The sequence below is a fragment of the Salminus brasiliensis genome, chromosome 9 (genome assembly GCF_030463535.1).
Source record: "Salminus brasiliensis chromosome 9, fSalBra1.hap2, whole genome shotgun sequence".
NCBI lineage: Eukaryota > Metazoa > Chordata > Actinopteri > Characiformes > Bryconidae > Salminus > Salminus brasiliensis.
In genome coordinates, this window is record NC_132886.1 from 8131506 (window position 1) to 8156366 (window position 24861).

Consider the following 24861-nt stretch of genomic DNA (forward strand, 5'->3'; position numbering starts at 1 on the left):
TCATAATAATAATAATCATAATAATAATAACCACAAGGGTAATAATAATAATGCTAATATGGCTACTACTACTATTACTACTACTACTACTAATAATGATACCCACAAGGGTAATAATAATAATGCTAATATGGCTACTACTACTACTACTACTACTACTACTACTAATAATAATAATAATAATAATAATACCCACAATGACAATAATAATAATGCTAATATGGCTACTACTACTATTACTACTACTACTAATAATAATAATAACCACAAAAACCTAATACTAATACTATACGTTTTTCATTAGTAGTTCCCTATCTCACACAGACAGATACAGTTACTCCAACTATAACTGACGCAGGAACCGTTTTCGAAGTGGTTTTCGAATTACCATAATTAGCACTGATGGAAGCTGTGGTGTGATTTACTGGTAAATGACAACATTTCACACAGCTCAGTGCGGCAGGGTGGAAAGGTCAGGCAAAGGCCAAGCAAAGACATGGAAGGAGGCACACACCTACTGAAGGCCTCAAACATCCTGTGACCCACTAGACTATTGTTCCAACTCATAAGCGCCTAGATTTTCACTCCCACCACCTGACACTCATTTCTAACCTGACATTTTCAGATACAAACGACCTTGTGGATCTGGCTTGTAACTCTGAGACATACTGTACTGTAATGCTGCGCTACATAATACTGCATAATATTATAATCAGCACACTGAAACTAATAATATAATAATTAATAACAAGTAAACCCAGAATATATAGGTATGGTTCCTTCAAACTAACAGAACTGTACAAAAAAGCAATGCTCTGTCATCTATTTACCACGGAAAGAAAGATAAGGGTGATTTTTTTTATAGGTTTAATATTAAGCTTCCTGACAAAGTTAATAGTCTATCATTACCCTTGGCCTACGGCTCTGAGCTTGAGATCAGAGATAGACTGAAAGGGGAAGGCAGACAAGAAAGGAAAAATGGAGGCATATGAAGGCATATTAAGGCCAGGTGAAGCTCCTGTGTGGAATGCAAGCAGCCACGCCTGAAAAACAGATGTGCTCTTTTCCACAACAGGGTGTTTTCCCCCCTTACTGAAAATATGTATTCGTGTCCTCAACGGAAAAGGCCCGTACAGTACTTGGACGGATCTGTCCTTCTGAGGGTTTTTATATTAAATTGCATCTCACTTTGTATCTCAATTCTTCTGAAACTTCAATAAAATTTGTGTCTGTAAGTAGAAAATAAGCTATTTTATTACTACTTTACTGTAAAATGCATTTATGCAGTATTATAAGTCACTATATGATTTATAAATATTAAGTATGTGACTTTAGCTGAAGTGAAGTCTTACAAGCATATTTACCACCCTGTTATTTTGCAGATTTTGTCAGTAATCCAAACAGTGCCCTTTTTTAATGTGCTTGGATAATCAGATAACGGGAAAACTCCGGGTTTACATCAGCCAGGCAATAATCAGATTTCTACTTCACAACCAGCCAATAATCTCAAAAAAGCATGTGGACCAACTTTATCGGCAAATATCTCTGCTATTGTATGATTTCTATACGTGTGCAATTCTTTGGCAGCTTTCTCTATACTGCTGCAAATACGGAGATTAAGAAAAGACTAAAAAGACTAAAAAAAAACTGAAAGAAATCAGAGTGAGTGTAAACATACACTTAGAAATCTGATTACTGAGCTAAAATCCAGCTCTCTTAAGTGTTTTCTGTTAATTGGATGTTTTAGGCCTTAATCGGATTGAAGAAAGCGAAGTATGCTGTGTACTTGACTACTTGTACTTGATTGGATAACGGGAAAACTCCGGGTTTACATCAGTCAGGCAATAATCAGATTTCTACTTCGCAACCAGCCAATAATCTCACAGCAGCATGTGGCGTAAACTTCCAACTTCCTGACGCAGCTTTTCATAAACGTGGACCAACTTTACCGGCAAATATCTCTGATATTGTTTAGTTTCTATAAGTGTGCAATTCTGCCCTTCTTACAGCTTCCTCTATACTGCAGCAAATACGGAGATGAGCTTTTTTTGAGCGAGCGTCTGTCCAATCCAGTTGCGTTTGCCTGCAGACTAATAAAAGTGTATACATGCACTTAGAAATCTGATTACTGAGCTAAACTCCAGCCCTCTTTAGTGTTTTATGGAATGCTTTAGGCCTTAATCTGATCAAATAAAGCGAAGTATGCTGTGTACATGACTACTTAAATAATCAGATAACTGCAGACATCTGATTATGATTGGATCATTTTGTGCATGTAAACACTCTCGCTAATTATCCTTTTATAAAGGGATCTAAAAAAAAACAATGCTTTTATTGGATGGTTGGCCGGCCACTGTGACGACACTGTGCCTAGCTTAGTCTAGCATAGCTTAGTACTACAAATGCAAACAAGCTGATTTCTGTAATGAATTCAGAGTCTGTATATTATATAATATTATATAATATAGTATGTAATAATTCTAGAGTCTTATTTGTGCAGTTAGCTAACTAAAAAGATTGTAGCCAGTTGGCTGGGTTAGCTTTTAGTCTTTTTAGCTGTGATAGAAGAGGCTTCAGCATAGCAGATAACTGCAGTGATGCTTGCTCCAATTGGCTTAGCATTAGCTTGACGCTTTTTCAGCTGCGTTAGAGGCTTCAGCGTAGCAGATATCGAGCTTAGCTTTTAGCCTTTTTGGCCTTGCTTCCATATTCTCCCGCAGTAGCCATTGCATCTAGCCCTTAAACGTTTTTCACCAGAGGGCTGGGTGTATGTACCCCTTGAAGGGGGGAGGTTGGTAAATATAACGAGCCTGAGACTGTGATGTGATGAACAGTTTCAAGGTTTTGGGAACTGGCCAGTTTCACTAAAGGAGGAACAGCAGTGTTTGAGGTTCATGGTTTGCCACATCCATGTCCCGAACTCTCATTATTCAACTATGCCAAGGAAAACACAGCTTTCCTTTCTAGGGCACCTTTCAAACCTTTGAGTCTTTGAATTAGATTACAGTGATTGCAGTGTGCACCATCCTGTTTGTAGAGAGACAGGATTTTAACCGGACTGTAGTGTTAGGATATTACAGTCCTGCGGCGCCTGTACTGTGTTAAACTGAGCAGATTTGTGTGGTGTTGAGTTTTTTCGAACTATGCTGAGCCTTTATACCTAATGCCAAGGTATGCTGTTCCAGAGCCTCCTGCATTTCAGCATGCCCTTGTTCTCGTTTATGTTCGGTAACCCATGACCAGAAAATGAGTACATCAGAGAGAAGTGCACTTCAGTAAAGCAGAGGAATTTCTCTTTACTCAGCTTTTTAAAGCTTTACCTGTCGTCTGTGAAGCGGCCATGGACTGAGACACACAGCACCTTGGGGTTGATGAGCTCCATTGTGAAATCAGCAGAAGGTACCGCATACACTCGATACTGTGGGAGGGACACCAGCAAAACACATGAGTACGAGACTGCCGGGCGGCCTCGCGATACAACACGGTCACAATATCTGAGCTACAATACAAAAAGAAAATGCTGTGCAACATAAGAGATTCCCACTTACAGGCGGTTGCTAGGCGGTTGCTAGGCGGTTTCTACGTGGTCACCAGGGTGAACCTGTTTTTGCTAGGAGGCTGCTATGGTGTTCCAGGTAGTTGTTATATGGTGTTGCTATTGTTGCTACTATGATACGGTGTTCTATGTGGTTTCTAAGTGGTTGCTATGGTATCCCAGGTGGTTGCTATGATGTTTCTAAGTGGCGTGCTCGATGGGTGCTATAGGTGCTGCTAGATGTTTTCTATATTTTAATTTCTAATTGCCTAGTGGTTAATAGGTAATTGCTATGGTATCCAAGGTGGTTGCTAGTATGTTGCAAACCGGCGGCTGTGATACCCCATGTGGTTGGTAGGGTGTTGTATCGTTGTGTCGTAAGGAGGGGTCACAGGCTTTCTATCCAGAGATGTTTCAAATGGTAACACTTTATCGTGAGTTCTGTCAGTGAGTTTTTCCTGTTTGGATGGGTAATCGAACCCAGGTCTTAGTGTTATCCAACCACTCCCACCAAAACTGCAGACCCACCCGCTGATCTCATCAGAGAGAAAAATGAGAGATACCCACTTGCAGGCAGTTGCTAGGTGGTTGCTATGTCATCACTAGGGTGAACCTGTTTTTGCTAGGTGGCTGCTATGGTGTTCCAGGCAGATGCTAAGTGGTGGCTATAGTGTTACTATGCTACGGTGTTGCTAGGTGGTTTCTAAGTGGCTGATATGCTATCCCTGGTGGTTGCCAAGTGGCTACTCAATGGGTGCTATAGGTGTTGCTAGATGTTTTCTATAGATTGCCTATTGGTTAATAGGCAGTTGCTATGGTATCCCAGGCGGTTGCTAGTATGCTGCAAACTGGTGGCTGTGATACCCCATGTGGATGGTTGGGGGTTGTATTGTTGTGTCATCCATTCATTTTTATGAGACAAAAATTGCATTAAAAAATCTGTCACTACACTGAAACCGTATGTCAGATCAAAAAGCTGTACACAAGCCCGAATCGCACAACAGACCCAACAATCTGGAGCGATGTCCATCTTTTAAAAACTGTGAAGCAAAAAAAATTGGCAGGAAAATAAGAAGAAAAGCAGCCTGGCCAGCTCAAACTGGTCAAGCTGGCTAAGTGGGTGGACCAGCTTAGCTTCTGATCAGCATAGGGTATGTGAGTTTGATGGTTTAGCTGGTCTACAAGCATGATCAACCTGAACAAGCTGAACAACCAGCATGGCCACTAATCTTACCGTCTAATGCAGCATACTCAAGAGCAGGTTAAACAGCTAGCTAACTAGCATATGGTCTCCTGAATGACCGGTTCTTCAACCACCTTGACCATCAAAAAACAGCTTAGAGCATCTTTAACCAGCTACCAGCAAAAGCTTGAGGTCGTGAGCTGTTTTTTTACTCTGCATTTACTCTGGCCCAACTGAGCTCACTCACTCACCAGTAGGAAGGAGGCTGCAAACGTCTGCAGAAGAATTTCTGCCTTGGCGGGAAGCAGAAAATGAGCCACGCGATTCTGCTGATCCACCACAGCAGAGCGGCAGAGAAAACTACAGAGCGGAACACAAAACGTTCAGATGAGCGACAGGACACATTTACATTTACGGCATTTAGCTGACGCTCTTATCCAGAGCGACTTACAAGGTGACTCGTATTACACAGGTGGGCCGGTGTAGGGTTAGGAGTCTTGCCCAGGGACTCTTATTGGTGTAGCGCAGCCTACGGTCACCCAGACTGGGAATCGAACCCTGGTCTCCCACAGGGTGTAATAGTTCACTGGCAGCTAGTGGTTTTATCTGTTGTGCCACACCAATTATACAACACGACCACTGCAACCAAAGCCATTATATTTAGTAGGCAGAGAGGAACACTATCCTAATACTAAGGAATTTTTGCAGAAAGCCCTCTAATACATTTACATTTACATTTAAGGCATTTAGCAGACGCTCTTATCCAGAGCGACTTACAAAGTGCTTTGCTATTTACTTAAGAAAACCTCAGCTAGTTAGAATAGACTAATAATTCAAAGATACCTTTAAGCTTTAGACTCTACTAAACACAAGACAATAAGGTGACCATAGTACTCTGCTATTTGTCCAAGTACTCTCAGAAGAGGTGGGTCTTCAGTCTGCGTTTTAAGACAGCGAGCGACTCGGCCGTTCGGACACCCAGGGGAAGCTCGGTCCACCACTTTAGTGCCAGGACAGAAAAAAGCCTGGACGCTTGTCTTCCGCGGATTTTGAGGGATGGCGGGTCGAGCCGAGCCGTACTTGAAGTGTGAAGGGCTCTTGGTGCGTATCGGCTTTTGACCATTGCCATCAAGTACGGAGGAGCTGGTCCGTTCTGGGCTTTGTAGGCCAGCGTTAGGGTTTGAATCTGATGCGAGAAGCAGCTACAGGAAGCCAGTGAAGAGAGAACGCAGCAGTGCAGTGACATGGCTGATATTACACTCCCACTGATCGTCACTGGGACATACAAGGCAGAAAAGCCCCCGACTTGCTGCTTTCTACCTTGCCCGTGCCCGTTATTCCTACACTGTCCTCTAACACTATCCTAAAACTGGTTGGTGTGGCACAACAGATAATACCTCTACCTGCCCCACACCATGTGGGGTTCAATTCCATGTGGGTTCAATTCCTGGTCTGGGTGGCTATGCTGCGCTACACCAATAAGAGTCCTTGGGCAAGACTCCTAACACTACATTGGCCCATCTCTGTAATATGAGTAACCTTGTAAGTCGCTAAAAGAGCGTCAGCTAAATGCCATTAATGTAATGTATAACTAAGGACGTATTACATAAAAACATTAGTTTGTATTAATGCTTGCTACAGTTCTAAGCTATGCTAAGTTAGACTAGGCAATGCGGCTGCAGGACACATCGGTGACATAATCCAGCCAATAAAAGCCATTACATCAAGTCAATTTTATACAATTTCCTCAAACTCCAAATCGGTCAAGGCACTCAAGACAACACCACCACCATGGTGGTGTATATATGTCCATATATATATGGACATATATGTACATTCATTTAGAAGATTCATTAAGACACTTTATCAAATGCACCTGTATGCACAGCTGTAGATGGTGGCCCTGGTTTGAATCTCGTCCTGCGGTTGCTCACCGATGAACAGATTTGCATTCTGGGTGTTGTTCACCTCGCTGGTGTACTCCAGAATCAGAACGTGCGAGCCACTCTCTGGAACGTGCAGCGTCAGCCGCAGCAGCGCCTGCAAAAGAGAGCTTATTTGAAAGCACATCCATGATCAGCAAACCAGACCAAACCATAACTGATTAGTCATCGAGGGGCTGCGTGCGAGGAAAGCGATGACACAGCCACGGTGCTGTGGCTGGAGGCCCGAGGGGTTTATAGATGAGTTTGCTCAGCTCAAACATTGCAGGACGCTGTGAGGTTGGGGGTGTTAAGGTGACTCAAGGAGACATTTCACCTCTGAGAGCGAACCGAGTGTGTATGAGACTGACTGTATCTGAATCACTGAACCACTGCTTTGCCAGTTTTACAGCAGTGTGAACTCCTCTGCGATGTTGGCTACTTCTGAACAGACACAGTGAGACATGTTAATAAAGCTGAATGAAGGCATTTCTTTGCCTTTATTCAGCTGTCCAATATCAAACTGGATTTACACGAAATTGTCAAATGTTTGTGGACACCCCTTCTAATGAATGCCTTCAGCTACTTTAAGTTGCACCTATTGTTGAAACAGATGTGCAAATGCTCTCTAGAGCAGATAAGCATGTGCCTATTGACACCATGCCTAATGCCATGAGTGGGCTAGAGGGGTATAAACCCCCCCCCAGCATTGAGCTGTGGAGCAGTGGTTATATACGCAAATTGTTATAGCGTATTATAGCCTATTATAGTCAGGCATAAATGCAAGTTTGACTTTTATATTACTTTATTATATTCTTCTGAGTCTCTTCTTACCCATGCTAATACATAGCACATAGCATATCCATGCTAATACATGGAGCAATTCTGTTAAAACTGTAAAGTCTAAAGTAGAATTTAAAACGTATGATTTGAAATGAATGGAAACCTATAGTTTTGTTTTGAGTTGTTTAAATCAACCCATTGGACCTGGCAGGTTACCTTCTTGTTCAGGTTCATTTTTTACCCCACCTGTTGATCACTGATGGAGGCCATCTGCGGATGGTCAGCAGTGAGCTGCTGCAGGTTGACCCTTGACGGTCTCCGTTGGGGTGTCAGAACAGTCAGATGCCCCTGAGAGGCTAGTGCTGACGGGAAGCTGTCAATCGGCACATGCTTGTAGAGGAGACAGCTGCAGCCAGACACACAATTAACAAAAGCAACAAAACCTTCAGAGGATGCCAAAAAACCCAGACATCGAGCAGAACACAATAACATACTCTGACAGAGCCTAGACACAACAAACTTAGGAGCTGCTCTGATCGTCAAGTGTGTCGGCCCTTCCTAAGACACAAAGTCACAATTAAGCTCTATCGTTAAACGTCTCCTTCAGATCAGTTGCCTGCTCAAGTTTAGCTAATAGCTGCTGCCTCGTAGTGGCCTAAAGGCAGCACATTACCAGACCAGGAGCACTTCAAGGTCAAAAAAGGTCATCATTATCCCTTTACAGTTTCACTATTAGAGTTTTGCATGACAAAGTCAAAACATCTGCTTCATGTTATGTCTGCTACCCTGCTTCAGAATAGCTCCCCTGGTTCAGCTGATCAGATAGGACTTCACCTGCTTCTTTAGTTTTGCACTGGAGATAAAAGGCTAATGCTGACATTAAGTAGTGGAATTTACACTGAAATCATGAACGGAAAATAGTGTGACACATTTCCAGAAGCAATAGCCACTGATTTTGCTTCTATTTTGGCTTTAGAATGTCACATAGTGTCAGAAACCACATAGTGTTGCTGCCGGACAAAAACCTTTTATCTCCAAAATGGCAACTTTACAGGAGAAGGACAATTTAACCTTTAATGGAATGTCAAAAAATTATGTGTCTATATGCAGATCTAGGCAGTTGTGTGGTGATTTAACATGCTGATGGTGTCTAGGACCCTGTTCACACTGGTTACTTCACGTGACTAGTATCTGGATTGTATCCTGATAAGATTTTATCCACATGCATTTACACCTGGTAGTCAAATGCAGCTCCAGTTAGTCAGACTGAAATCTGAAATCTAATTTCTGTGTGGGGCAGAAAATGCTAATTTGCTCGTATTACTGGTGTTTGTGTTGTACTGGGAGGAGTTTTGGTTGTGAAATTCGTCTTACGCTGCTATAACATGGCTCAAGCGATCTCAGATCAGGCCACCTTTTGAAGTTGTTTGAGTGATCTGATTTAGTGATCAGATTTGTATCTGGTTTAGTCTTGGGTGCGTTTACACTTGCAGTTTTGCAGTTTTTCATGTGGTTTGGCCTTATCCAGATAAAATCCTGATACCGGAGATGCATGAAGAGACCAGATGTGAAAGGGGTCTAGATATCCTTTAGTTTTAGCTACATTAGCCTTAAAGTTCCAAAGTAAAGTTGTAGTCACACAAGGCCCTGTTGGGCAATATTAATGAGCTTCCGAAGACCCAAAACAGATGTAATGCTAATGATGTGTTCCATTTGAGCTAGGAAGTAGGAATATCGGAGTTCAGAGTAGGAAATTTGAGATGGAACGCTCCCGCAAGTTGGATTTTCTACTCTGAAAGTCTGGAGAGCCTCACCAAACCTGAGTCAGTTAGTTTACCAGTGTAGGGTATGTTTTTTACCTGCATGACCAGCTTTTCAACCACTTTGACCATCAAAGACCAGCTTAAACCATCTGAAACCAGCTACTAGTGAAAGCTGGTCCTGAACTGGATTTTTCAGCAGAGATGGCAAGCTAGCTAACATTAGCATTCTACCAGCACTTTTTTCTTTTCTACAGGACTTTTTGGTGACCAGGCTTCCAGTCCAGCCCAATTTCAGAATGATTGTGGCATCACAAACACGTCTTAATACTAAAGAAAAACTAAAGAAGTTCAAAACCAACAAATCAAACCAGTTTCAGGCTTTTCTGAGCAAAAACATTTGGGCTAAGAATAAAAGAGAATATTAACAAGAGCTGGAGCAAACACAAAATCTCCAGAGCTCTGAAATTACATACAGGCATGTATGTGTCCAGTTTGGTCTCATTACCCCTTTATTACCCAGCTATGGCTGTTTTTGATGTTTGACAAAGCCCAAACATCTGCTTTTCTTTCTGTAGGCTATTCTGGTTAAGGCTTTTTTTATTTGTGGTATTTGATACTACACACCATTATCCAGCTAAGCCTTCACTGATGAGGACACTGATGGAAAAAGACAGATGCATTTAGCTTTGATAACATACGGAAAAGGTGAAGTGGTTTAGAGTGAACTGCTGCACACTTACTTGCCCCTCTCGGCAGGCGCCAGATAGGTACAGGGCTCTGTAATGTCATGCTGCAGAATTGGAGCTTCGTAGTAGGCACTGGGCAGTAGGACAAGGTAGTCCTGGAGGATCACACACACTTTAACATTAGTCAGGTTTTATTTTGGGTTGAGTAAAGACAGAATTTCTTTAGCGGATAGTGGAACGACTGATTTCTAACTGTTCTGAGATCTTTTTAAACCCTTTTTCCCCAGACTCCTCTGAATCTACAGGCTACTTTCTGAAGGCCTCAGAGAGCTCTCTGGATCTGGCCATGGTGATCTTCACCACTCACTTCAACAATTAAGAGCAAATCAGAGTAAATGTCTGAGGTTTAAATAAAACAGGCTCTGATTACTCTAATGTTATTGACTAGTTATGTGGGGGTGTCCTAACATTGCACTCACAAAAAGTGCATTTGTAGTAATAACATTTTACCAAATGTAAATAATGTAAAATAATAATAATGAAAAATACAAACACATATATATATAATAGTAAATTGTACTTATCTAAATATGATTAAATTATGTCATGCTATATTATATCTACATTTTTTATATATAAATATAAATTTGATATGTTTTTATATGAAAGACATTTTATAAAAAAATAATAATTAAAAATACATATCTATCTATCTATCTATCTATATATATATAATAGTAAAATGTTATTATTATATATATATATATATATATATATATATATATATATATATATATATATATATAAATATAAATTAGATATTTCTTTATATTCACAAAGTAAAACATGGATTATTCACTTGTACTAACCAGCAGCACACCCTCAGCCTGCAGACAGACAATCCATTTTCCAGGAGTCAGAGTGAAAGGCTGGGCGAAGCCGTCTCCAGGTACAGTGAGGAAAGCAGGAGAGCGACTGGGTGGAAACACCACCTCTTTACTCTCTCCAGACCCTACTAGGATGAAAAGGGCAGATTTACAGTGCAGTCCAACCATGCCCTACCATGGATTCTATCTTCACGCTATGAATTTCCATAAACAAATCCCTTATAAAACTAACAGGGACATGATTTATGTGGTTTTCTGTAGTCTTGCAGGCTGTGTGATATAACAGTAATATTAAGTCTAAATAGAAAATGACTCACTGTAAAACATGTAAACTCATAGATGGCCTGACTGAGAGTTACTTGTGCATTTTATTTCATGAATCCTCATCATGAGTCTGCTCCCTAAAACCTAAAAAAGGAAGACTTGGCCTGTTCCACTAGTGCTTCTGGAACCAATCTGATTACAGTCATTTTCATCTTTAAATAATTCCCCACCCATTTCTGTGTAGATTCTGCAGTCAGCAAATTCTCTTCAATCATTAGTCTCAGAGCCTACCTTTCAGGGATGGCTCCACATTATGTTCACATCCTCATGCTCTCTCACACACACTCACACACACTCACACACTAAACCTAAAGTACCGTGCTTAAATTCCCCTTGTCAAGACAGAAGGCGCTGATCCTTTAAGTGCTGTGTGTTTAGTGTTAATAATGAAAGCAACACGATCTGTATGAACAACGAGTCTGAACTAGTAGGACAGAGTTAGATGCAAAGAATGGAGACAGAGACAGCTTGAGAAAGATGGGGCAGAATAGACAGACACTAGAAGACACTGAGAATAGGTAGAAAGCCTCAAATAGATGGATAAACAGGCAGACAGACAGACAGACAGACAGACAGACAGACAGACAGACAGACAGACAGATAGATAGATAGATAGATAGATAGATAGATAGACAGACAGACTTGCAGATAGATAGATAGACAGACAGACAGACAGACAGACAGACAGATAGATATAGATAGATAGATAGATAGATAGATAGATAGACAGACTTGCAGATAGACAGACATACAGACATATCTATCTGTCTGTATGTCTGTCTATTTTGCAAGTCTGTCTGTCTGTCTATCTCTCTATAGATAGACAGACAGACAGACAGACAGACAGACAGATAGACAGACAGACAGACTTGCAGATAGACAGACAGACAGACAGACAAACAGACAGATAGATAGATAGATAGATAGATAGATAGATAGATAGATAGACAGGCAGATAGATAGATAGACAGACAGATAGATAGATAGACAGACAGACAGACAGACAGACTGATAGATAGATATATAGATAGATAGATAGATAGATAGATAGATAGATAGACAGACTTGCAGATAGACAGACAGGCAGATAGATAGATAGACAGACAGGTAGATAGATAGATAGACAGACAGACAGACTTGCAGATAGACAGACAGGCAGATAGATAGATAGACAGACAGACAGACAGAGAGACAGACAGATAGATAGATAGATAGATAGATAGATAGACAGACAGACAGACGGACAGATGAATAAATAGACAGATAGATAGACAGACAGACAGCTCACTCTACAAGATCTCAGATCTCTGATGCTGCCCTATGGTATCTGGCATCTGGACCAAGACACACGTGGTCCAAATTGTGTAAAAAAAAGACCAGGCCGCCATCTTCCTCTGCTTTAATTTCCAGTCCAGACGCTTTTATTCACATTGTTGGCACGTTTGATGGTGGACAGGAGTTAGCATGGGCACTCAGACTGATCTGCAGCTCCACAGCAGTGTGTGATACAGGTGTAGGTAGGAGCACTCCATAAGTCTTGCCGTTTTGAAGATCTTCTGACCCAGTTCTTTCCCTGGTCATAACAATTTGGCCCTTGTCGACATTGTTGCAGCCTTCATGCACTATTTCTCCTGCAGCCAACATGTCGACTAAAAGAACCATCTGTTCAGTTACTGCCTAACATGCATCCCAGACCTTGACCTGCACCACTGTTTGATATCAACACCATTCGCTTTATCTATGAGTGGTCTTAATGTTTTGACTCATTTGTGTTACCAAACTTGGTCAGGTGCATCCCGTGTGATTTATTTACAATGGGGATGTATCTAGAACTACAACTTACATAGTTTAGAAAGGTTCACAATTTCCACTGCATTGTCAGGACAAAATAATACACTATGAAGCCCAAGCAACTGTCTGTGGATCTCTGTGGTCAAATTTGCAGATCAAGACGCAGATCAGGGCAATATAAACAGGATATAATACAATATGTAAGGCTTTGAATGTTCCCCAGACCACAGCGGCCTCAATCATTCTGAAATGGAAGACGCTTGGCAACTCTTCCTAGAGTTGGCCATCCTGACATACTGGACATGCAGACAGGAAGTGCTTTGGTCTGGAAGGTAAAAATGAATCCAACAGTCATTCTACATGAGCTCCAGAAGTCCTGTGCAGAGATGAGAGGACACGTTGGAAGGACAACTCTCTGCTGCACTCTATAAATCAGATCTTGATGGCAGAGTGGGTGGACAGAAGCCACTCTTGAGGGAAAGGCTGGTCTGACAAGATGAATACTGAACTCTATGAGTTTATTTGGTGAAAAACAGGCACTGTACATCATAAGGATGCACCGATCCGATATTAGGATCGGGTATCGGTCCCGATATTAACAAAACTGGCTGGGTTGGGTATCGGATAATTAGGCCGATCCATGGAACCGATCCTTTCACTTTTATTTGTTGGTGTGAGACTGCACAATTTATACATTCATATCTCTGTATTAATTTGTTATATTATATAAAGTAAGTCTCTCCCACATGGTGGGGTATATGGTTTATTAATACAGCAATGGTATCGGACTGGTATCGACCCATATGCAAAGTTCATGTATCGGTATCGGAACTGAAAAAGCCAGTTTGGTGCATCCCTAGTACATCAGCTGGCTAATTTCAGTACTACAGTGAAACATGGTGGTGGCAGTGTCATGCTATTGGGATACTTCCCAGCGACAGGGACAGGAAAACTCCTAACAGTTGAGGGATTGATGGATAAATGCAGACAACAGCACCAGCCTTGACCATTCATGGCCATCCAGAGCAGACACAGCACTAAGGCAAACTTCCACTGGGGCAACAGTGGCCCAAGTCTCTAAAGGTCGTTGAGCAGCCCAGCCAGCCACAGCACAGCCATAGCCTTAGACTTCAATCCGATCAAACATCTGTGGAGGGATCTGAAGATGACAGTTTACAGGTGCTTGACACCCAATCTGAGGGAGCCTGAGAGTATCTGTCATGAGGAACGGGATAAACTGTCCTAATCCAGGTGTGCGAAGCTTGTAGGGACGTATCCAAGAAGACAGCTGTAATTGCAGCTGTAATTGCTGTCAAAGGAGCTTCCACAAAGGGTCTGAATACTTTCACTTTGCCCTTATGGGTGATGAAGTGCAGACTGACGGGTACAGTCTGCCTGTCTGTCTGTCTCTCTGTCCATTATTTAATTTTAACTTGAAGGTGTTGTGGTAGACAGTTAAAATAACACTTTTTCAACAACCAAATATGCAGGTAGCAGATACACAGTACCAGTCAAAAGTTTGGACACACCTAGTTGAATGTGTGCTGATCGTCATATTTCACACATTTGACCCAAATGCTAAGGTGACCATATTTTTGTTTTCCAAAAAAACAAAACAAGAAGGATGCTGGGGACACATGGGCATCCACAGTAGTTAGGATGTTGTGGCTAGAGGGGTTTCCAGGTGGGCCTACGCTGTAGGCCTAATAAGTAGCCTATATGACCAAATCACCTCCTTTCAGTACAACTACAACCCCAGCCTACCTGAAACCCCCCAGCCACGACATTCCTGACATCCTGACATCCTGAAAACAGAAATATGGTCATCCTAGCATTTGGATCAAACATTTTCAAGATGACGATCAGCACACATTCAAGCAGGTGTGTCCAAACTTTTGACTGGTACTGTAAGATATACATCCACCAGCACATTCACTCTTACAAATAAAGGCGCTAAAGGTTCTAGGGATTACAAGAGTCCTAAAAATGTTCTTCATACTCACAGACTTTACTAAGAAAGATGTTCTTTATGGAACCATAACTGGTTCCTCAATGGCACGGCTCAAAGAACCCAGCGTGGCACCTTTATTTTTAAGAGTGTAGACAGATGCAAATGAATGAGAGATCGACAGGCGAGAAAAGAAGAGAGAAAGAGAGAGAGTGTACCTTGTACGTCCCGTGTTTGGGACACTGTGACTCGTCCGTTAACGCTGTCTCCAGTGGGGTTAGAGTAGTACAGCAGGATGAGGAAGAGAGAGCGCTGGGTCTCATTGGCATGCACGCTTACACACACCTCACTCTGCAGAGAGAGAGGGAAGGTGGACACTGCACTCTCGAGCTGAGGGGAGCTGGGTCAGGTTAGAGGCTGTAAGTGTGATCAGTGTTAAAGTTCAACTCCATATGGGACCCCAGGGCCAGTGCATTTTGCCTACGCCAGTACAGGAATCAGAGTGCTGCGGCACACTGGCCTTGAGGTCCGAGCAACCAGCTCAGGGTGAACATGCTCATGGTTCAAGCACAGCCATAGCAACACTGAAAGCAAGAATAAAAGAGGGGAGGGGCGTCATGCAGGGATCATTGGGATCTTAAAGGAGCCATAGAAGGGAAATAAGAGTACACTATAAGTCCAAATGTCTGTGGACACTCTTTCTAATGAATGCATTCAGCTACTTTAGCACACCCACACACACAGAGCTTGTCTAGTCCCTGTAGAAAAGTACTCCCTATAGAATAGGACTGATGAACATGAACCTATTGGCACCATGCTGCCTAATGCCGGGTGTGGGCTAGAGGGGCATAAAGCCTCCCAGCATTGAGCTGTGAAGCAGTGAAGCTGTTCTCTGGAATGATGGTTGGTGCTCCATTTAATACTATTGGGATGAGTTGGGGAGTTGCGGATGATGAGGTGGGGTGGTGATCATCCAACATCCTGACCTCACTAATGCTCTGTTCGCTGAACGCAATCAAATCCTTACAGCAATGCTCCTCCTAAATCTAGTAGAAAGCCTTCTTCCATGGACAGTAGAGACAGTTAATCCAACAAAAGCAGAAGAAGCTTGTTTAATGCCCTTAATTTCAAAGGAAACAAATAATGTCCCAATACTTTTTTCCATATAGAGTAAGTAAAACGAACTGTAAAACTAGGTGTACTAGTGTGCTAGTAGATAACTGCTTTTTGTCACAAGCCCTTGATCAAAGGCCATAAAAAATCAGTTAGTGTCAGTTGGAGGTGTAATAACAGGGTGGTAAATAGGCTACTTAAGCATTTCTCAACCCACATATTTACAATCTCCACATCAAACCACTAAAGATACTCAATAAATGCTTTCTTCTGCTCCTTCAAAGCAATACTTTGATTAATTATTATTATTATCAATAATGATTGATAATGCTTAGAGGCTGGATACTTGGAACTTGATACACAAGCTGGAAGCGTTAGTTAGCCTATTATTTTGCAAGCTGATTCAGGATTAGCATGTGTCAGTTCCATCAAGGGGCAATTGAGCTGCTAAAGGAAGACATGAGCACTCTCTTGTTCAGTGTCTTCTGAGATGTATAATATTTTGAGTCTGAGTCTCCGTCGAAACCATCCAGAAAAGGAAGGACAGGGACGCTCAGTGGTCTAATATTCTCAGCAGACATCACTGGTCGCTGGCTGTGTTTTAAGTCTACAGTTGAAGCTAATTGGTGCTAATTTCCACCCACAAACCTTTCCCCACATCGAGCTATCTATAGAACTAACAAGTTGAGAGAATTTCTACAGCGATCAAGTACACCAACACTTAACACAACTGAGTGGGAAACCTTCTAGTTCAGGACACAGTAAAAACCCCAGTGTTGATGCAACGCCACTATCCAAGCTGGAGTTATTTATCAGTGTAAAGTATGTATTGTGGTTTGTAAGGAATTTGATGGCATAAGCAATCGTTCCACATTGATGGCTGGGATTGAAATACACTATTTGGACAAAAGTATTGGGACATGCCTCTTAATCTATGAATTCAGATGTGGTACTGTAATATGATGCCACCATTGCAACAACAAGTCAGCTGGTGAAATTTCCTCCCTCCTAGATCTCCCACCATCAGCTGTGAGTGGTATTATTGAACAGTGGAAGAGGAACCACAGAGCTCAGCTACCGAGTGTCAGACCACACACAGTTACAGAGCGGGGGGTCAGGGCCGAGTGCTGATCTCAGAGTCTCCAACGCTCTGCTGACTCAATAACTGCCGAGCTGCAGACCTGCTGCTGTTAGAGCTTAGAGCAAAGGTGGGGCAACTCCATATTAATGCTAATGGGTTTAAAATGGGATGTCATTAAAAATACGCTTGTAAGATTGTGTAGGTGTCCCAATACTTTTTCAGCCAATTCTTCCAATTACAGATATTCATTTGCTCAAACAACAACACAGTTGTTAATCAAATTAGATATCCTCCTCAAACAGGGCTTTAGTGTCCAGCTGCACTGTTAAAAATAAAGATGCTTCAGATGGTTCCATAGAAGAGCCACTTCTGCTTCCATTAAGAAGTATGTCTATAGAGATGTGTGAGTGCTAAGAACCTTTTAAAGGTCTAATGAACCTTTATTTGATGTGATTTGAAAGTTCTTCACATTTAGACATCTCTACAATCCAGAAGCGGTTCTTCTATGGCATCGTTAAAACCTAAGGCACCTTTCGACCTGCAGTCTAAGCAAATACTTTAGGTATGAATTCAACTCTGGAGATTTTGCTGTGTCATCAAAAAACACTAGAGAGTGACAATGATCAGACTGCTCATCACTTACAATCACAGCGAGAGTAAAAGCCTGTTCCCGCCACCAGCAAGATTCTCCCACGCACTGCCCCCTGCAGGCCAGCGGTTGCATAGCGCACTACAATGTGGAAAGGACCCGGGGAGCCAACAACAAGAAACAAGACCACCTCTGGCTGGGAAGAGAGAGAGTGTTAGAGTCTGAAAAGCCACGATTTAACACACATTACAAGAGAACGGTCCCCAGCGACGCCAACATGTCCTAATCACAGAACTAGCTTAGAAGTGGAGTGTAGCTCAACATCGTTCACAGGAAGAAGCAGCAAGGAGATAATAACAGCCTTGAAAGGTCTTACACCATGTTTTATAGATGAGCTCTCACTCCACAGACATAAACAAACTCTGGATAAGAACATGCTGCACTGGAAAAACTGTTTTTTGTTTTTTTGTTTTTCCAGAAGAGAAGACTGCTTTATTACTGATCGGTGAGAAATCAGAAATCATAAGATTTGATGCAATCATCAAACTGATCAAACTGAGTAATCAAATCTGAACCTATTAATTATTCAGCGATTGATTGCAATAAAGCAGGCAGCACTGCGGCATGGTTACAGAGTTAACCATCACTTTACAATAATAAACAATAAAGTTTAGAGTCGATCTGGTCCTGGACGGCCAGTATCCAGGAGGGTGCTGGACACTGGCCATCCAAGGCCAGAGCTGAACATACATGAATACAGGCTTTATATGTTTAATAATAAAGATGTGAATGTATACTCAAATCCTTGTACAGTCATTTGAGGGGACGGTATTTGAATACTGCGGCTAGTGTAGTAGATAACATCATCATCTTCACCCATGGAAGACTAGGGTTCAATTCCCTGGCCATGCAAGCCCACCACACTACACCAATAAAAGTCCTTGGGCAAGACTCCAAACACATTGGTCCACAGAATATAATCTAAGTATTGAGGGTCATCTAGGTGTTTTTTGGCAAATGCAAGACAAGCCTTTGTGTTCTTTTTGGTCAGCAGTGGTTATTGTGAAATCATGTACACTGACCATAACAGAGTCAAGTGAGGCCTGCAGTTTGTTTAGGCTATTTTGTGACCTCCTGAATGAGTCGCTAATGCGCTCCTTATCGTATCGTGATCAATTCTGTTAGCGTTATAACAACATGCTTTTCTAAGCATATTGAGGATACACTGATCAGCTACAGGTTTCATTCCAAACAGTGTGATTAGACTGGTTTAATCAGATGAAGAGCAGCAGATGTTCTTATTGTCACTCAATGAGATCACTGTACTTCTCAATCACTGTACTCAGTATGTGAGAATACTGAATCTGTGGCTACTGATGTTTTTAGTCTGTGATTACATGTATCATAATGAATATTACACATCACGAAAGAAGTCTTTAAATATCGTGATCCAGTATTTTTACCATATCGCCCAGCCTTATTGGCCAGTCCCACAGCCTTAGGAATGACTTTGTAACCCTTTATAATCCAGACTGGCAAATTTCAATGACTCATTTTTAGCTTGATTCACATTGCCAGACAGATTCTCTTTAAGAGAGTTTTAGATTCAATAGGCCTGGCTGTAAGTATGCCTGGGTGTACCTAGTGAAATTGATCCCAGCTGTTAAACAGATTTTGGTTGATTTACTAGCTAAGGGGCAATTCCTTTTTAACCTGGGTGATATAGGTCAAAAGCTGCATTGGACATTTACTATTTACAATTTTATATTAAAATTAGTTAAATGATCTGAAACATTTATATGAAACATGACAGTAGCGAATATTGGGGAATACTTTCTTACAGCACTGTAAATGTTTTTCAAGACTACAAATTATAAATTGGGGCACTTTTGTTCATGCTAAGGATATACCAGTTCTAGTTTAGCTCATAAAAAGCTAAAGAAGGAGGCATCCCTCCAAGGAGACACCTATGACACCTACGAATTTCCCTCAGCTATTTTTTTAATAATAAAATAACATAAAAATCCCAGCACTGTTTTTCGTTTCCTCCTTCTCCGTACCTAACCAATATTTATTCCAGTATGTCTTTCAATGATTAAACATAATTGTTACGACTCTGGTCATAAAATACCTTTTCTGTGTCTACTGCTGCTATCTTGTGTCCTGTTATTGGCCACCAGAGGGAGCTGTAAAGTATCAAAGAGCCTGAGCAAACCACTAGGAGAAAGATCTTTGCTCCTTCCCTTTGACGACTGGGAAGAACATCCTGTTCAGACCAACCCGGCACTTCTCACTTCAGCTCTGTAAGCTTTGTTTTACTTACACATACACTGTTTGGGAATCACTGGTAAACAGTGATTTCCGCAATCAAATACCATCCTCTCAAACAAACCTCCTTGGTCAACAAAATACTCGAGAAAAGGTGCTATCCCTAATTTCCATAACTTGTTATTGATACTCAAATATTAAAAGGTCATAACTTATAAAATAAAAAGCTTATAAAATAATTATAAAAATATAATTATATACAACAATGTTTAAATTTGAATAAGAACTTCTTTGCATTATAATTATTTGAGCAGTTGTTTTCGAGCAGTTGTCATTTCTGCAAATGAATGCTCTAAATTGCAATTTTTTATTTGGAATTTAGGAGAAATGTTGTCCATGATTTATGAAATACAACGCAAATGTTAATTTCCCTAAACACACTGCCTATAAATAGTAAAACCAGAGAAACTGATAATGCAGGGAGGTCTCTTAATTTTTTTGGAGCTGTATATGTATAGCATTGGATAAATGTAATATGTGTAGCTCATCATGACACTTCAATTCAAATAGAAAGGGGCTCTGGACAAGTCATGACCTCTATCCATTCGAACTGACAAGTTGAATCAGTATAAAGAAAATACACATGTAGATATGTCTTTTATTTAATAGTGAGGCTGAGTATTGTTTAACGTTGAACAAGTATGTTCTGTGTTTCTGCACAAGCATGTAGGCCTTTTCCTCCCAGACTGTTGATACTATTAAAAATAGGAGCTCCAGGGCATGCTGGCTAGGCCTCTGTAATATAAAAACAACTGCTCAGAAATCTCTTGATCTTTGCTGGAGGCTACACCGCAGCAGAGCAAGTGAGAGCATACTGCTGTGTTTCCAGAATCCATAAATATTTTATATGATACACATGAATGGCATTTCACAGGATTCCCACAACTGCAGCAATTAGTTCAATGTACAGGAAGTCAATTGTCCTTAAATAATGTGATAAATCTAATATTACAGTTTTCTTTTCTAACAAAGCACTGTTGACATTATGGTGGTCTTAAAAAACCCAGTTACTGATTTCTGAAACATTTGGTACCAGTGATCTGTAAAAGGTGAGTTACCTGTGCTGGTGTTAGCACAGCGTAGCCCCTCCAGCTGAACTGTGGGAACTCCTGCGGGTCGTAGCCGAATCGCACTTGCCTGGCATTTGGAGTGATGCCATTCTCAACCTCAAATTTCAGATGATGAAGGGTGGGCAGATAGAAGTTCAGCTCAGGCCTGTTTCAGATACAAATAAATAAATAAATAAATAAATAAATAATAATAAAAGAATAGTTTCATGGCATTAATCACATATTAAAATGCTACATAGAGTAGGAGTGTACCCTCTGAAAAGAGAATGACCAATGGGAGGAAGTTGGGACCAAACTTGGTAAGACGATTAATTTGCACTAAAAAGGTTAATGTGTTAAAGTTTGCAGATTAATCGTGTGCATTAACGTGTTATTGTTGACAGCACTAAGTGAAACACAACGTGATACGCTGTATTAATACATCCGTAGTGTTTGATTTTTAGTGGTTCTCTTCCTATTACCAACATTTCTTTATCATTATATAAAAAAACAAGTTTCTTTTATGCACAGTACTGTGCAAAGGTTTTAGACACCAAAGAATCTGCATATCTGTGCAGTAGGTGTTTAATAGCTCAGTAAAACACTAATATTAGAATAAATATTAATAACATTCATACAGAAAGTCGTGGATTTACATAATTGTGTTCATTAGAAGTCTAGTATTAGAAGTTTAGTATTATTTAGAGCTCTCCTCAGATCAACACCTGGTTTGGTGGTAATACAGGGCTTATTGATGGTAAATCAGGTGAACTGCTGCTGCTGCTGCTGCTGCTGCTGGAGTTGAACATCCAGGCTGTGCTGGCTGGACTGGGGGGCGTCTAGGAGAAACCTGGAGGAACCGAGCTCACCAACAAGATCTCACTACTTTCTTTCTTCAGAATGAGAAGCTCTTGTTTCTCCTTTTTACTGGATTTATGTTCCCCTGCATCTGTTCTGATGAGATCTGGAGCTTCTACTGTAAAAAACTCTCTTATTGGTTCTTATGGTTTTAAATAATGTGCTTCGGTGGCACTATTGAGGATGGCAGAAGCTGTGTGTGAAAAGAAAGACAAGGTGTGGTGCTGTCACTGCTTACTTTGAGCATGTGCGGCCACGCATGTGTTTTCTACACTTGCACTGGCCGGTTGACTCCTCACAATCACTCGCCACAGCCCCACCTACATCACACTGACAGCCTATCAAAGGGGGGAGATGATGTCACTGTTAGCTCTTTCTTCAGGCAGTGTTTTCAGACAGGATGTTGCTCATACAAGCACAGTCAATCATTAACACTTAAACTGCTACATTCAGAGGGTTTATGCTTCCGATTTCTGGTTTCTGTCGGGATCCTGAGGGTGTGTATGTTTTCTGAAGCAACTGCATGGGTTTATCATTAATCATTACCAATTAAAGCCTACCGAGGTCACTCACCCTGGCAACCAAAATAGTTCTTCTTCTGTAGCAGGAAGTATCCGTCCTTGCATGTACTGCAGGCGTGGCTGCAAACGTTAGGCTTGCAGAAACATTCACCATTATCCTGAAATAGAAACAGACAGTATATCAGGCAAATCCATCCATACCTCAGCCTGAAAGGGTGAGGAGTCAGTCAGCTGCTGAGCGACTGACCAGCTCAGTAGAGCGAGTGAGCAGTTAAACAGATGAAGATGCATGTAAAGGCCAGCAGTGGTCAGCAAGAAGTTACTCAATTTACCCAAAGCCATTCTTCTAATAAACTTTAAATACTTCAAATACTAATACTTTTACTTCTACTCAAGCAAGAATGTGAGGCAAGTAATCTTTTTTTTCCTCAGGTCTATTTTTTGCCTTTTAATTAGAATTTCCATCTCATTTTTGATCAGATCAGGTTTTATCATTTTATTTTATATTACTGGATCCCAAAACTAAAAAAATAAAGCCTAACAAATATCAGTTCCTATGCTGATCAATGCTATATGTACTCAAAAAATGTCATTTGCATTTCTGTTTGAGTTTATTAGTTATGTATTTTATTAGGAAATAGTAAGCGAACCCTTTGGAAATGTGGCCTGATCAGTATCTAGGTCACATGTATAGACAAATTACAATTGGTGACATTCCCAGGCCTGATTTGCTGAGCAAGACCTCATATGTTGTCAAAATAAAACTTGGTGTCTAAACTTTTGCACAGGCCATATTAATGATTTAGATTTTTTTTTACATATATAATGAATGACAGAGTAACTGTGCATTAACACTAAAGGTGAGTTGCATCCAAGTCATGAGGGGCAACTAATCCTACTTAAGGCCACTGATCTGTATTTTACATGAACTTCAGTTCCAAAGCTTGATTTCCAAAGTTTCAAGCCTAGATGTGGACTAGAGTTTCCTCTCAATAGAAAATGTCTAGTCATAATGCTGTAGTCCAGTACTAGTCTAACCTACAAGGTCAGGTTTTCAGACCTGATGCTTTTTTGACTCCTCTAGTCCCTAGTCCCACTTTTACACTATTCCTATATGTTTATGTACACCGATCAGCCATAATATTAACACCACCCGCCTAAAACTGCATAGGTTCCCCTAATGCCACCAAAACAGCTCTGACCTGCCCAGGCATGGACTTCACAAAATCTCTAAAGGTGTCCTGTGGCAACTGGCACCAAGACGATAGCAGCAGGTCCTTTTAGTACTGTAAGTGGTGAGGTGGGGCCTCCATGAGCATCAGTGAGCTCTGAATGACCGTGACCATGACTGTCACCGGTTGACTGGTTGTTCTTTCTTCAAGCACTTTTGGTAGGTACTGACCACTGCGTACCAGGAACACTCCACAAGACCTGCCTGATGTTCTGACCCAGTCCTTGTCTAGCCATCACAGTCTGGTTCATGCCAAAATGCCTGACTGACTGATCACTTGCTGCCTACATCTTGACAGATGTAGCCACTGTAGATGAACATAATCAGTGTTTTTCAGCTAATGCTAATGTTATGGCTGACATGTGTATTGACTCTTGTACGTCACCACCACATAAAAACCTTGTATCTCCATTTTTTTACCATTTCCCACTTTTTGACATAACGTGAATCTGGCTGTAGTTCTTAACATTGCATCAGAATTTCATGATGAATAGACCAATGGAAATGCTCCAAAATGATTTGGTATAAAGTCTTATCACATTGACTTCCATTGAAAGTGACGAAGGTTTTTTCCTCTTCCTGTAAAGTTTTTTTGGAGACACTAATGATGTAAAAGATTGGTTAATGGTTGCTAAATATCTGGCAAACACTCACCTCCTCACACTCCCCCACACCACTCTGAGTGCCTTTAACCTCGCACATGCACTCTGAGAAGAAAGAAGAAGAAACAGCCATCAAAAAAAAAGTGGTTGACCATTTTCAGAACTGAACACTGCAGATCATAAAAGAAAAACACTGACATTCCCTGGCATTCCCTGAATCCTACAAGATCTTACAGAGTCATATTAGAGTATTAAGCAGCTCAAGTGGAAATAATGACCTACAGGGCCTGTTCCTTTGCAACTTCTGGCATTGTGCTTAACGTCTCTCTAGTCCATCTAGTAATACATATATATGGCCTTTGTCCAGAGAATGTCCTCACACACCACAGGTAAAAAAAAAAAAGACATACTTTCTGGTCCGCTGCAAAACCAGCGCAAAAAGTAAAGTACAAGAGAGGTGTGGAGAACATCTGCAGGGATGTTCAAAAGCAGCGGAAGGACAAGGTTACAAAAAACAGAAAAGACGAGGAGAGAATGATGGGGTGGTAAGGTGGGGTTTGATGAATAGGCTCTGATTACCTGAGCTGCCTGTCTTTTCAAAGAAAGAAAGAAAAAAAAAGCACAAAGCAGCAATCCCGCAGGCTTCGCATCAAAGAGAAGAGTGAGC

The 24861-nt window shown here is 41.2% G+C and overlaps 1 protein-coding gene across 5 annotated transcripts in view; it reads right to left on the minus strand.

Annotated features, from left to right (window-relative positions):
• LOC140561969 (laminin subunit alpha-3) overlaps nucleotides 1–24861 on the minus strand; it is a 142767-nt gene that overhangs the window by 58352 nt on the left and 59554 nt on the right. For 3 of the 5 annotated variants that reach the window (XM_072687274.1, XM_072687277.1, XM_072687278.1), the window contains exons 26-36: nucleotides 24247–24299; nucleotides 22414–22519; nucleotides 22079–22178; nucleotides 20992–21148; nucleotides 17660–17801; nucleotides 10742–10887; nucleotides 9927–10027; nucleotides 7670–7829; nucleotides 6595–6758; nucleotides 4970–5078; nucleotides 3321–3418 (exon numbers count right to left, since the gene is read on the minus strand). In XM_072687274.1, the coding sequence (XP_072543375.1) occupies nucleotides 3321–3418; nucleotides 4970–5078; nucleotides 6595–6758; nucleotides 7670–7829; nucleotides 9927–10027; nucleotides 10742–10887; nucleotides 17660–17801; nucleotides 20992–21148; nucleotides 22079–22178; nucleotides 22414–22519; nucleotides 24247–24299 (1336 nt within the window). Of the gene's footprint in view, nucleotides 1–3320; nucleotides 3419–4969; nucleotides 5079–6594; nucleotides 6759–7669; nucleotides 7830–9926; nucleotides 10028–10741; nucleotides 10888–15040; nucleotides 15174–17659; nucleotides 17802–20991; nucleotides 21149–22078; nucleotides 22179–22413; nucleotides 22520–24246; nucleotides 24300–24861 lie in introns of all 5 variants that reach the window. The other 2 variants (XM_072687276.1, XM_072687275.1) reach the window with 2 other exon arrangements.